The sequence below is a fragment of the Ursus americanus genome, chromosome 23 (genome assembly GCF_024610735.1).
Source record: "Ursus americanus isolate L20-20 chromosome 23, mUrsAme1.1.p, whole genome shotgun sequence".
In the NCBI taxonomy this organism is placed as follows: Eukaryota; Metazoa; Chordata; class Mammalia; order Carnivora; family Ursidae; genus Ursus; species Ursus americanus.
The window spans coordinates 34,346,697-34,360,997 of NC_142149.1; the positions used below are offsets into that span (position 1 = coordinate 34,346,697).

Here is a 14,301-nt window from a genome sequence, read left to right on the forward strand (position 1 = left end):
TCTGTTGAATGAGAAAAAGATACTCATGTTCTCATTATGCCCCTATTACTTATCACATTGTAAATCCTATTCTACCTCATCTGTCATTTATTGACCTTTGTTATTTATAAGATCCTTTTCATATTCTTTTTCATTAATTTAATAAGTATTGACTGTGTAGGTAGTCATCCTATCAGCAGGGTGAATCAGACATGGATCCTGCTATTAGGATGATTACAGTGCAGCCAGGAATGAAATAAGATAAAATCAGAGAGAGGCAAACTATAAGAGACTTAACTCTAGGGAACAAACTGAGGGTTGCTAGAGGGGAGGTGGGTGAGGGGAATGGGGTAGTTGGGTGATGGGCATTAAGGAGAGCACTTGATGTAATGATCACTGAGTGTTATATGCAACTGATGAATCACTAAATTCTCCCCCTGAAACTAATAGTACACTATATGTTAACTAACATGAATTAAAAAAAAAAAATCTTTAAATCCAAGATAGAGATTGAAAATTGTGAAAAATTAGTATACATGAATGTTGTGTAGGAAGCCAAAAAGAAATGTCTCAGTTGTTTGTTCTTTTACATGTTGGATTTGAACAACTTACTTAATGGGAAATTGCAAACATTTTTTCTGATTTTGAAGCACTTTTATATTAATTTGAATTTAATTTTCATGCCGTTTTATTTTATTTTTTAATTTTTAAATTTATTTTAGAGCACTAGTGGGGGTAAGGGAGGGGCATATGGAGAGAGAGAGAGATAGAGTGAAAGAGAGAATCTTAAGCAGGCCGCACGCCCAGTTGGGCAATGGCCCTGAGATCATGACGTGAGCTGAAATCAAGTCAGATGCTTAACGAACTAAGCCACTCAGGCACCCCAGTTTCCATGCCATTTTAGGTATAATGTATTTGTCTTTCAGAGTTTTGTTTAGGTAATTATTATTTTTAGCAATTGGATTGGAAAATTAAAATATATCCTTGGAAGTTATATGATCAGGATGAACTAACTGCCTGGAAGAGAAGTCTGAGGTTTTAAATCTTATTTGATTTGACTCTCAGTGGAGGAATCAGACATCATTGATCTGGAGAAACGCTATTGGTTGCTAAAGGCTCAATCCCGGACTGGACGATTTGATTTAGAGACATTTGGCCCATTGGTTTCACCACCCATTCGTCCATCTCTAAGTGAAGGTAGGAATCATTCTATTTTCTATAAATGTACTTTGGTAAACATACCTGAAGCTATCTATCTCTTATTTCTAATCAATGTATCTTAACTCTAAAAGACCATAATGTTACAAGTTTGCAAGTTTCATAGTGGAAAAAACTAAAAGGGGAATAAGATTGTAGTCTTGAGCTTCCTTTTCTACCTATGTAACCTTGCATAAATCAAGTTAGCTCCCTGAACCTGAATATCCTCAAATACAAAATGAGTTTGACCAAGCTAGTCACTGTATTCCAATGAAGTATCTCAGCCACTGGTGCCGGGATTAGGGTGGTGGCCACCGCCTGGGTAGAGCTCCAGGTTTCCACGCATAACCCCAACTCTTCCTCACCTCGAGCGCCTCCACTTTTTTTCTTCTACATAAGAAGGTTCCACTGCTGTATCCACCGTACCCCACCCCCTCACCAAAAAAAAAAAAAAAAAAAAAAGATTAAGAAACTATTGGACTGGACCATCTCTGAGGCCCTTGCTAGCTCTAAACTTTTCATTACAATAACTTTTTTTTAAATTAGGAATACAGAGAGTAATTGTGGGTGATATCATAAAAATTATATTTGGAATCTGAATATTTAGGTTCTGTTTTTGATTCTGACCTTTTTTAACTTTTCTTACTTTTGGCCAATCATTTAACCCCTCCTGAGCTTTAGTTTTCTACGCTTTAAGGAATTACATTCTTAAGATGTACAGTCTGTGTACATCAGATTCCTAGGGTACTTCAGAAGTACTTATTAGGGGAGTCAGAGCAGGGAGGGCTCTGGGCTTTTCCACCTACTTCAGCAGTGCAATTGGGATTTTACCTTTTTAGAATTGGGTATTGAGAACTCATCTTATTTGAAAACAAAATCAATTCCATTTGTATTTTATAAAAAGTTTAAAAACCACAGGATTATAAATTCTCTTTCTGATTTTAAATATTTATTTATAAAACATTATGACAAAGAAGACTGCAGTACAGAATATCTTTTGTTTGTAATATGGTGTGTTATTTTTCTTTGCTTAATGAAAGCTTTATGGGAGCTTACATAACATCATGTTATATCTTTGAGTATACATCAGATTTTCTCCTTCACTTTTCCTTTTTCTTAATCTTTCTAAGTAAGGATAATTATAATATTTAATTTTTTAAATTGATTCTAATTTTTTACATACCATTGTCATTTTTAGCTGTTACAACTGATAGAAGATAGAGACAAACAGGCAAATATAACTGAACATTAAATGACTATAATGTATTTTCTGAGAGGATCTTACGTTTTAGTTATACCAGGAGGAAAATACTTCCTGAGACAGTGGGAACTACTGATAAACTTTTTTTTTTTTAATTTGGCCAGTTTATGGGAGTCATGCCTCCTTTCATAAACATGATATTATTAACATTAGGCTTGTTGGCTGTGATTTATGGTGTCTTTTCCTATTTCACAGGTTTGTTTAATGCTTTTGATGAAAATCGTGACAATCACATAGATTTTAAGGAGATATCTTGTGGGTTATCAGCCTGTTGCAGGGGACCCCTGGCTGAAAGACAAAAATGTAAGTGCGTTAAACATTTAATTTAAACAATTAAAAATTTGCAAACTGTATATACAGAGAAAAAATTAGCATTCATCCATGTAAAATCATCTGTGTATTAAGGTTGAATTTTTATCACGTTGTCAGGTTGGCAAATAGCAGTCTCATGTTGAGGTTTTACTGAGGTCAGTCTAAGGATTCAATCTTCTCTTCTTTTTTACTATTGAGTAGTTTGGGATCTTTGTGATTAATAATGGAATTGATTTTGTTGATGAATTTGCAGTTCATGATAAGTGAACTACATCAGTCACAATATATTTGATGATGTTAAGCGTTTAGAAAATATTTTCTGGTAATCCATAGAGAATTTTGTGTCTTGAGTAATTTAAAGTACAACTAATTTTCTGTCACTTGTATACATTAATATTTTATTAGTAAGATGAAATCTGTGAACAAAACAGTTTAATTAAATACTAAAATGGTCTTTTTAACCTACCTAAAATGTTATAGCATAATTTATAAGCATAAGTACATTACATTATTAAACCTTAACCATATTTGAGAAAATGCAGCAGTTTACATTTAATTGGAAACTAATCCTATTGTATTTACTAGGGCCATCATTTCTGTGTCTTTCTAAAATAGAGCTTTGCAAGTGTCACCTATTTTGGTGTGCTATTTGATATTTTCATCTTCTTTAGTAATATTTACTGTAATGCACTCAGTTGATTTAATAGCATAATTATTATGGAGGTATGTTGAAATAGATAATTATTTAATCTTAAAATTCAGGATTCTTCCTTGATGATATACCATTACTACAGTCTGGCTTTATAGTAGATTTTTTGTTCCCATTAAAGTTCTAATATTAAATAGGAGGTTGAAATCTTTGCTTCTCAAGTAAGGTTAATTATCACCTTATACTTATTTTTAATTTCTCTTTTGCTGATGGACTAACAAAAGTTAGCAAACTATTGTGATTTGTTTGGAGTTAATTGGGAAAGTGCTGATATTTCTTTTCTTTCCTTTTTTAAGATTTTATTTATTTGGAAGAGAGAGTGTATGTGCAGGAGTTGGGAGAGGAGGAGAGGGGGAGGGAGAAGCAAACTTCTTGCTGAGCAGGGCTGAATACCAGGACCCTGAGATCACAACCTGAGCCAAAGTCAGACACCTAAACCAACTGAGCCACCCAGGTGTCCCCACCTTACTATTGATTCTTAATATAAATGGAATATTTTCAGCATTATAAAAATCAACTCTGCAATGATCAGTTTTAAATATTAGAAATTGATTTAAAGGCTTGGATTACCTCCTCAAAACCTGTGAACTATTGTAATATTTATTGTATAGTAACTTAAACCTTTTTTATTAGTTTGCAAGGAATTTAGCTCTAGATTTAGCTCTAGTGAAGGATAGGACTCTGCCACCCAGGTAGTGATTCAGAGAGAGAGACAGGAAGTATGCAGGAAGTCCTACGAGTGCAGAGGACTTTAATGCCATACTATAGTCTGCTCCAGATGAGAACTTAATCTAGAATATACTTGCTTGAGAAAATAAGTGATTTTACTAGGGCAGCTTCTAGTGAAAGGCATTGTACTTCAGAATAGAAAAGTAATTTCCCTTCGTAAGAGTTTCTTTTCTTTAGTTTGCTTCAAGGTGTTTGATGTTGACCGTGATGGAGTTCTCTCCAGGGTTGAACTGAGGGACATGGTGGTTGCACTTTTAGAGGTGTGGAAGGACAACCGCACAGATGATATCCCGGTAAGTTCTGATTTTATACGTATCGTTGCATGTAAACTTCCAGTAGAAAAATAGAGTGGAGAATTTAAAAAGAGAGAGAAAGAGAAAAAGGTTTGTTATTACTTTTGAGTTGCTATGTTTTGCCACTACTCAAAATATTCATAGCTGAAGGTACAAAATTGGAAAGAGAATGTGCCTTAGAAAATTTAATAAACTGAACTTACTGTGTAAAGTAAGAATGAAACTGCAGGAGAATTCTCCTAATTTTTTCAAAGCAAATCTAAGAACCTATTTATTAAGGTAATTACAAAAAAGTACTTGACTGATAATTACTAGAGAGGAGCGATGTGGGGGGATGGGTTTAAACAGGTGATGGGGATTAAGGAGGGCACTTGTGGGTGATGTATGGAATTATTGAACCACTATATTGTAATTCTTTAAATACTTGACCAAAATACAGTATACTTTAGCCATTAAATAATAAAAATGATAACTGCTCTTTTCTAATTATTCCTTTGGATTTCTGTTTTTACAGGAGTTACATACGGATCTATCTGACATTGTAGAAGGCATATTGAATGCACATGACACCACAAAGGTGAGTCTAGCTAGGATTAGAATGAATTATATTCTTTTCTAAAAATACCGTGTACTATGAATTAGGATATATAGCTTATATACATATTTGAATCTCTTCTGCATCATCTTTACCAAGTGCTTATTTGGACCTACAGTTATAGTACCTCTAAGTTGTCTTTAAAGATAGCCCATTCCATCTTTTTTTTTTTTTTAAGATTTTATTTATTTATTTGAAAGAGAGAGTGTGCAAGAGAAAGAGTCCAGGCAGGGATGGGGGGAAGGGCAGTGGGGCTTGATCCCAGGACCCCAAGATCTTGACCTGAGCCGAAGGCAGATGCTTCACTGACTGAGCCACCCAGGTGCCCAGCCCATTCCATCTTTAAACAATTCCATTAAGTGTTTATATATACATTCATATTTTATAAACTAGGTATTTTGTAAAAATTAAGTAGACATAGCCCTTGTCATCTGTGGTTTATAATATCTATTTTTCCCAGTTTAATAACTTATGGTAGGGCTAACCTTACATTGAGCAAAAGAAGTCACACAAAAAAAGAATACTTACTGTGTGATTCCATCAATATGAAACTCAAAAACAGAGGCAAAACTAACAAATGGTGATAGGCATTAGAATAGTGATTTGGGGGATGGGCGGATTAATTGGGAAGAACCATAGCGTATCTGGGATGATGGAAATGTTTGTTTTTTTTTTTTAAGATTTTGTTTGTTTATTTGAGAGAGAGAGTGCACAAGCAGGGGGAGCAGCAGGGGGGACAAGCAAACTCCCTGCTGAGCAGGGAGCCCAACATGGGGAGCCCCATGTGGGGCTTGATCCCAGGACCCCTAGATCATGACTTGAGCCGAAGTCAGACGCTTAACCAACTGAGCCACCCAGGCACCCCAGTGGAAATTATTTTTTATCTCAATCTGGGTGATACATACATTCCTGAATTATTTTTTTCAATGGTATTGGTAAAGATCTCTCCTGAGTTATTTAGTGGTAGCCAAATTAATCATGTAATACCAGGAATAAACATACACTTCACAAAGTAAATTCTTGTTTCTTGGTTTTTTTGTTTTTGTTTTTGTTTTGCTTTTTTGTTTTTAAGTCCGACAACATTTATTAGTAAGGATATTATTACAGGTTTATTCCTATAGCTTATATTACTGTAATGTCTTTGTGACCCTGTGTGAAATTGAAAATAACGCACATATGTGAGGCACATTTTAGTTATTTTGAGCCTTTCCATTCAAACATTGACATGTACCGAGTACCAGATTGGTTGGATATAGTGCATAGTGGTATTACAGACGTTTAGAAAAAATAAATGACATCAGTTTTTTTTTTTTCCCTTTCTTCAGTCACAATTCCAGAAGGAATCATTGTAGTCTTATTAACTGATCCTCAATAGAAACAAATAATAGAAGTGAGTCTTACAGAGCTTGAGCTTTGTTTGGCAATACAGTCTTCTCCCTCATTTACTTCTCTCTGCCAAAAAAACTAAGGTATCCGCTTCTATTTGATATGCGTAGAAACCTGGAAAATTTTCTGTTAGAAAATGCCTCATGTAGAGGTTCAATTTCTAACACCCTTTTTCTGAGTGGTAAATATGTAGGTATTATTACTGTCTATTTTTATGTAAGATGTAGTTTTCTTCTTCTGGCTCTACTGTGAAAATTAATGAGAAGGTAATTTAGGGACACCTGACTGGCTAAGTTGGTTGAGCATCTGCCTTCCTCTCAGGTCACGATTCTGGGGTCCTGGCATTGAGCCTCATGTTGGGCTCCTACTCAGCAGGGACGTCTGCTTCTCTCTCTTCCTTCCCCGACTCATACCCTCTCTCTCTCTCATTCACTCTCTCTCTCTCAAATAAATAAAATCTTTAAAAAAAGAAAAAAACAAGATAATTTAATTTAGTTGCTTCATCTTCATGTAGCAGTGATAATGAAATAGTAACAGTTTAGAATGAAACTTGGACGTTTCAGCCAAACCTGTTAACTATAGTCATTGGAGACAGATTATGTCAACATTACACTTTTTTTAATATTAATTTAGTACTAATCTGCTAAGTAGAAGCTGTATTATGAAAACTACTAGTTATAATCACAGTACTTTAAAGTCTTTTCATATCATATATGGCTATCATATAGTAAAAAGAGGACATACCAATATCATTACGTAATAAAAGCAAAAAACATTGCTATTCATCTAGAATTGAACACATGCAATAAAAAACATTTGGTTATAGTTTGCTGAATGAGAAAAAATATATATTGTCTCTATATGCATATGTAATTTTTTGTACCTGTTGACACCACAAAAATGTTGCTTTACTCAATTGTAATTTGTTCAGTTTTTTGGGAAAAATTAATATAGTTACTCATTTTTGACATATCAGAAATTTGTTATCCAGTTCCTTTAAATGTCTAATTAGTCTGATAATATTGTCAGATATTTCTAAGAGGGTCTAGAAAATTGTTAGAAGAATTGGTGTGCCTGGGTGGCTCAGTCAGTTGAACGTCTGCCTTTTTCTTAGGTCCTGATCCTGGGGTCCTGGGATCAGGCCCCGGCATTGGGCTCCCTGCTCAGCAGGGAGTCTGCTTCTCCCTTTCCCGCCGCCCTTACCCCTAGCTCACGCTCTCTCAGGCTCGCACTCTCTCTCTCTCTCTCTCTCTCTCTCTCATAAATAAAATCTTAAAAAAGAAAAAAAAAGAAAATTGTTAGAATGAGAATGCATAATCCAGAGAGTCTGCTTTTTGCTTTCAAAATTGGTAAATATTCCATTTTCCCTATTCAGAGCCTTTTGCGGTTTTCCATAGATAAACCTTGAAGCAGAAGATAATGTGAGTTATTTCCCAGGTCTTATTGGAGGAATGAAGATTGTTGACAATAAATTATCCTTATTACCATTGACTGCTTAGACAGAGTTTTGTTACTTTTAAACCTATCCTCGCTGGTTTGGTTTTCAGATGAACACACAGCATCTACTTTAAATTTTTGGTTTACTTTCAGAAAAATTACTGATACAAGTTTAATAAACCAGATTTTATCCAAAAACTATAAAAGTGAGGAAATTCTTGGGGCACTTGGGTGGCTTAGTCGGTTGGGTGTCTGTCTTTGGCTCAGGTCATGATCCCAGGGCCCGGGATTGAGCCCCATGTAGGAACCCTGAGTAGGAGCCCTGTGTTGGGCTCCCTGCTCAGCAGGGAGTCTCCTTCTCCATCTCCCTCTGCCCCTCCTCCCTACTCATGTGCATGCACGCACTCTCTCAAATAAATTTTTTTAAAAAATCTTTTAAAATGAGGACATCCTTAACATGAGATCTTCTAAAATTTTGTTTCTCTTTCAGATGGGCCATCTTACTCTAGAAGACTATCAGATCTGGAGTGTGAAAAATGTTCTTGCCAATGAATTTTTGAATCTGCTTTTCCAGGTATGTTTAAGGTAAATGGCAGGTACAGAGAGTAGTAGTTCTACATCTTTTTCATCGTGTAGTAGTTATTACAGCTACAAAACTACATATTATAAAAAGAACTACATTATCTTGTGTACACCTGAAGAGATAGTAAGATAGAGTATGAGAGCCCTGAGCCATCTCAAAATCATGACAAGAGATAAGGAAGTAGAATAGAGCTGATTATGTTTATTTATCTTATCACTCATGGTAGACCAGCACGTTAAATACATAGGGAATAATTTAGATTGCAACAGCCACCATAATTTCTTATTTTTCTTCACTGTTGTCTTTTTTTAAGGCCCTTCCTAACAAGTTAGGCAGTGTGAACAGAAAGATGGATCATAAGTAGGCAGCTGTAAAATTTTCAATGTACACAGTCTCTCCAGTTAGGAGATTATCTTGGCTGCAAGGCTGTTTCTAAATTTTTTAAAAAATTCTTTAGAAGAACCAAGAAAGATTGAAGGAGGAGGAGAGAAAAAGTGCAAAGTGCCAGGAATGAACATTAAGTCATAAGGTTTTCCAGATTTCAGCTATTTTCCTGGTTAGAGTAGTTCTTTTGGTCCAATTTAAAAAAATAATTTATGATTTCCAATTTTTTAAAATAATTCTTCATATATATTTAAGTTGATTTAGTAGTGGTATTTTAGATTCTTCTTGTTTTATTTTCCTTTCCTTGTAAAAACACCCCTGTTGAAGGTCAGAAGAGTTTGGTATTTTTATATCTATATGCTCTTCCATTTTAAATAAAGAATAACTCATTTGTGCATGGCTATGTTGGAATAAATGGAAATTGGTCTCTTCCTGATAGCTAATGATTAATTACTATGGATATAAAACATATACAATCTACTAAGCCTGTAAGATCCATTTATACCAATCAGTTGCTCCACTATCACTTATAATTTTCAACAGTATTTAAGTTGATGGCTTTATAAAATATAAGCATGTACAAAATTATATAAATCACTATTCTAAACAAATGGCTTCCGTGGTAATATCAAAATTGATCAACTATTTTTATCTCATTTAAAATAATATCCTCATTACTTTATCTCATAAACATTTAGATCACTTAGGCTTATGTCCGTGTCATCTTGTAGCTCTCACATAGCATAGCGTTTTGAAATTTTTGTATTGCCTTTTTTATTTTCTCATTCTTTTTTTTCTCATTCTTATCAAGGACTTGCAGGGGCACTCTTTTTCTATGACTGTAAATAAGCATATGCTTGAGATTTTCTTGTGTGTGTGTGTTTCTAATATTATATTATGAAGAGCTGAAAGATAGTTTCCATTGAATACCTGCCACCTACATTTTAATATTACATTTTACTGTACTCACTTTATTTCGTGTACAATATGCTTTTAAAACTGTATGTTCACTTAGCATACAAGTAAGAGACTGTTAGGATAGGTCGTTTTATTTTCTACGTGTGTTAAAATTGGTAGAGTTAGTTGGTAAGTCGAGCGATAAAAGCTTGAATTACGCCTCTTATTTGCCAAGATTCCTCTTGGCTGAGTGTTTTGGGTATTTAAGTGTAACATACGTAAGTGTCAATAGAATTAGAAAACCATCCCTGTAGTAATACCTTTATTTTCAATCTGTTTTGTAATCTCAGTGCCCAGTATTTTGCAGAGGAAGCATGCTAAACATAACCAGGGTCTTGTTTCTTGTGCATTTGTCAAAAAGTGTCCAGTTTTTAAAAAAAGCGTGGTAGGCAGAAAAATGCACACCACCTCCATCACCAGTTATCCATGCCCTCATCCCTGGAACCGGGGTATTCATAATCTTACATGGCAAAAGAGACTTTGCAGATGTATCAGGTTAAGGACTCTGAGATTGGAAGATTAGCCTAGCAGATGGGCCTATCTAATCGCATGAGTCCTTAAAAGTAGAGCACCTTTTCTAGCTGTGGTAAGAGAGAAGGAGGGAGAGGAAGGAGGAGAGGGAGAGAGATGATGTTGGAAGAAGAGTTAGAGATGCTGACTTTGAGACAGAGGAAGGGGCTGTGAACTCTGGAAGCTGGAAAAGGCAAGGAAATGTATTTTTTTTTTAACCTCCAGAAAGGAATGCAGCTCTGCTGACACCTTGATTTTTTTTTTTTAAGATTTTATTTATTTATTCATGAGAGACAGAAAGAGAGAGAGGCAGAGGCAGAGGGAGAAGCAGGCTCCCTGCGGATCCCAGGAGGCTGGGATCATGACCTGAGCTGAAGGCAGATGCTTAACCAACTGAGCCACCCAGGTGCCCCAACACCTTGATTTTTAGCCTAGTGAGACCCATGTCTGACTTTTGATTTACAGAACTGTAAGATAATAAATTTGTGTTGTTTTAAGATGCTGAATTTGTGATAATTTATTACAGACGCAAAACCAATGCAGATGAAGATAGTCCGTATTTATGGATTGTAAGGCTCAACATCTTAAAAGATGTCAAATGCCTTTAAATTAGTTTGTAGATTTAGTATGCTAGCAATCAGAATTCCAAAAAGTTTAATGTTGTCATTGTTTTTGTGCAACTTGACGAGCTGATTCTAAGTATATACAGAAGTGGAAAGGGTTAGAAATAGCCAACATAATGTAAAGAACAGTGTTAGAGGACTGAGGTTACTGAATATTAGGACTTTTTATAAAACAACAGTATTAACAGATATCTATGTGAAGATAGACATAGACCAGTGAAACAATATTGAGTTTTTAAACAGACCTGCATATATGTGATCACTTGATTTATAACCAAGAAGACATTGCGTTGCAAATGGGAAGGGGGGTAATCTTGTCGATAAGTGGTGTACTGGGTCAGTTCTTATCTCTGGGGGGAAAATACATCATTATTCCTACCTCATGCCATAGCTGAAAATTAATTCCAAGTGGGATTATAAGTCTAATACGTTTGGAAGGTAAAAATAAAGCATTTAGAAAATAATGTGCAAGAATATTGTAATGGCTTTGAGGTGGCAAAAATTTCATTAAAAGGACACAGAAAACTTAACCACCAAGGAAAAGTTTTTAAGTTGGGCTTCAGTAAAATTAAGAGGTTTTTATTTTAATTGGGAGATACCATTAAGAAAATGAAAAGATAAGCTACTCAGTGGAAGAAGTTGTTTGTGATACTTATATCCAATAAGACATGTGTCTAGGGCATACAGAGAACAAAAATCAATGAGAAAAAGTAAAACTTCAATATAAAAATGTGTAAAGAAAACTTGGAGGTGCTTCACCAAAGAGAATATCCAAATAGTTAATTAATGTTATGAAAATGGGCTCCTTAGTCATTATAGAAATACTGTTAAAACCACACATGAAATACTAGTAGACATGCCCCAGAGTAGTTAGTTTTTAAGTGATATGAAGTATTGGTGAGGATAACAAAAACCCAAAACTCTCATATATTGCCAGTAGGAATATAAATTATTACAAATAGTTTGGAAATTGAGGTACTTGGGTGGCTCAGTCAGTTAAGTGTCTGCCTTCAGCTCATATCATGATCCCGGGGTCCTGGGATCGAGCCCTATGTCGGGCTCCCTGCTCAGTGGGGATCCTGCTTCTCCCTTTGCCTGCCACTCCCCCTGCTTGTGTTGTCTCACTCCCTCTCTGACAAATAAATAAATAAAGTCTTTAAAAAATCAAACACACAAACACTTTGGAAATTGCTTGGCAGTATTTACAAAAGTTGGACATATGCTTACCCCATAACTTATAAAGTCCACCCCATATGTGAACCCTACAGAAACGTGTATATCTGAGCACCAAAAGACATACAAGTAAGGTCTTATAACTTGTTACAGCCCAAAATAGAAAATGACCCAAATACTTATCAACGATAAATACATAAACAATAAGTGAGTTGTGACATGTACATAGAGTTGTATATTGTAAACACAATGAAAATAAGTATAATAGTGCCACACACAAAAACATGGATGAATCTCATATAATCTTGAGTTGAAAATACTAGACCAAAAAATTCAAAAGCAGGTAAAACCATTCTATGCTGACAGAATTCAGGATCATGGATACATCAAAGGGGTGTGTGGGAAGGAACCCAAAGTAGGACTTAGGGTGAGATAGCAGTGTTCTATTTCTTGACTGGGTAAAGGTTTCATAGATGTTACCTTGTGGAAAGTCATTGAACTGTACACTTAAGATTTGTTCGCTTGTAAGCATGAATACTATATTTCTATTCTCTATAAGTTCGCTTAGAAAAATAGCCACCTGCGTGGCTCAGTCGGTTAAGCGTCTGACTCTTGATTTTGGCTTAGGTCATGATCTCAGGGTAGTTAGATAAAGCCCTGCATCAGGCTAAGTGGGGAGTCTGTTAGAGGAATCTCTCCCTCTGCCTCCCCCCGCCCCCATTCTCTCTCTCAAATAAATAAATAAATCTTTAAAAAAAGAAGAATAGGTTTCAGAAGCTCAAATATTTGTCAGTATGTCAAAACCTCAAGTATTTGTCAATATGAGAATGGATGAAACGAACAGTGCTATGTTCAAACAGAGGAATACTACTCAGCAGTAAAAATGAACTGCTTCTACATAGATGAGTCTCAAAAACCCAATTTATGGATTTTGTTGTTATGTAAATGTTACCTCAAAAGGTAAACAAAACTGTAAACAGATATTTGAACTCTCTGGTTAATGTTAGCCGTGCTGATGTATTTATAAAAAGCTGTTCTAATGTCTATAATTTACTTTGAAATGCATCCAAAAGTTAGGATGGATTGATGGATGAATAAGGGATAGATAGATGCAAGTATAATAAAATGTTAATGTTAGAGTCTAGGTAATGGGTACGATGTGTTCAGTGTAAAATTCTTTCAACTTTTCTGTATTTTTGAAATTTTTCATGAGAAAATGTTGAAAAAAAATACATCTTTTGTGATATTTAGAGAAGGCAAATAAATTGAGGAGGAAATGAACCTTAAAAAGCATATTTAGCATTAGTGGCAATAATTTTTTTCTTTGAATTGTTTAAACTAAAATGCCACCCGTATCTTTTGTGTCCTGTATCCTCTTCATCTCCCCTCACCTTCCTCCCAAAGTGCCATGATATCCTCTTCAGATTTCAGGAATGAAAATAATATTCTCTGCATGTTTATTTTATTTCTTCTTTGTCTGTCTCTGTCTCCCTCCCTCCCTTTCCTATCTCACACAGAGATTTGGAATTTGGCCTCTATTGAAATGGTTTGTTTAAAACAAACAAACAAACAAACAAACAAACAAACAAACAACAAAAACAGCTGAAGTTTAAAGTTCAAAGTTGCTCAAGTGACTCATTGATAATTCATCAGTTGAAAGCTGTTGCTAATTCAGATTCCCATCTACAAAGTGGAACTCATGCAGAGAATGTGAAATATTATACAGTCCAGTCATTGGCATCAGTCAATGAAGTTTGATTTACCACTTTTTTCTCTAGGTGTGTCACATAGTTCTGGGGTTAAGACCAGCTACTCCAGAAGAGGAAGGACAAATTATTAGGTAAGCTTGTAGTTTCAATCTTTGTAATTTTCATGATATAGTTGAAATTTCTGACACCTGAAATATATTGTTAATAAGTAACAGCATGTCTCATTTTAATACAGTCTTAGTGACACCTTGTTTTTCCAAATTAATTTCATATTGAAATATTTTTGTTAATTTCCTAACCAAGGTATTAGATTAATTTAGAAATCAGATTCTCTTTAGCATTAAAATGACATTGAGTACTGAATTTAATTTTTTTGAAATAAGACATTTTATAAGCTAAAAGGTAGCAATTTTTCCTTACTACAAAACAATTCATGTTTATTGTAGAAAGATTATAAAGTAGAG

At 34.9% G+C, this 14,301-nt stretch overlaps 1 protein-coding gene across 2 annotated transcripts in view; it reads left to right on the forward strand.

Annotated features, from left to right (window-relative positions):
• Nucleotides 1-14,301, forward strand: part of USP32 (ubiquitin specific peptidase 32) — a 198,892-nt gene that overhangs the window by 126,554 nt on the left and 58,037 nt on the right. For both annotated transcript variants that reach the window (XM_045773463.2, XM_045773464.2), the window contains exons 6-11: nucleotides 1,045-1,176; nucleotides 2,633-2,740; nucleotides 4,365-4,480; nucleotides 4,995-5,057; nucleotides 8,389-8,472; nucleotides 13,907-13,968. In XM_045773463.2, the coding sequence (XP_045629419.2) occupies nucleotides 1,045-1,176; nucleotides 2,633-2,740; nucleotides 4,365-4,480; nucleotides 4,995-5,057; nucleotides 8,389-8,472; nucleotides 13,907-13,968 (565 nt within the window). The remainder of the gene's footprint in view (nucleotides 1-1,044; nucleotides 1,177-2,632; nucleotides 2,741-4,364; nucleotides 4,481-4,994; nucleotides 5,058-8,388; nucleotides 8,473-13,906; nucleotides 13,969-14,301) is intronic.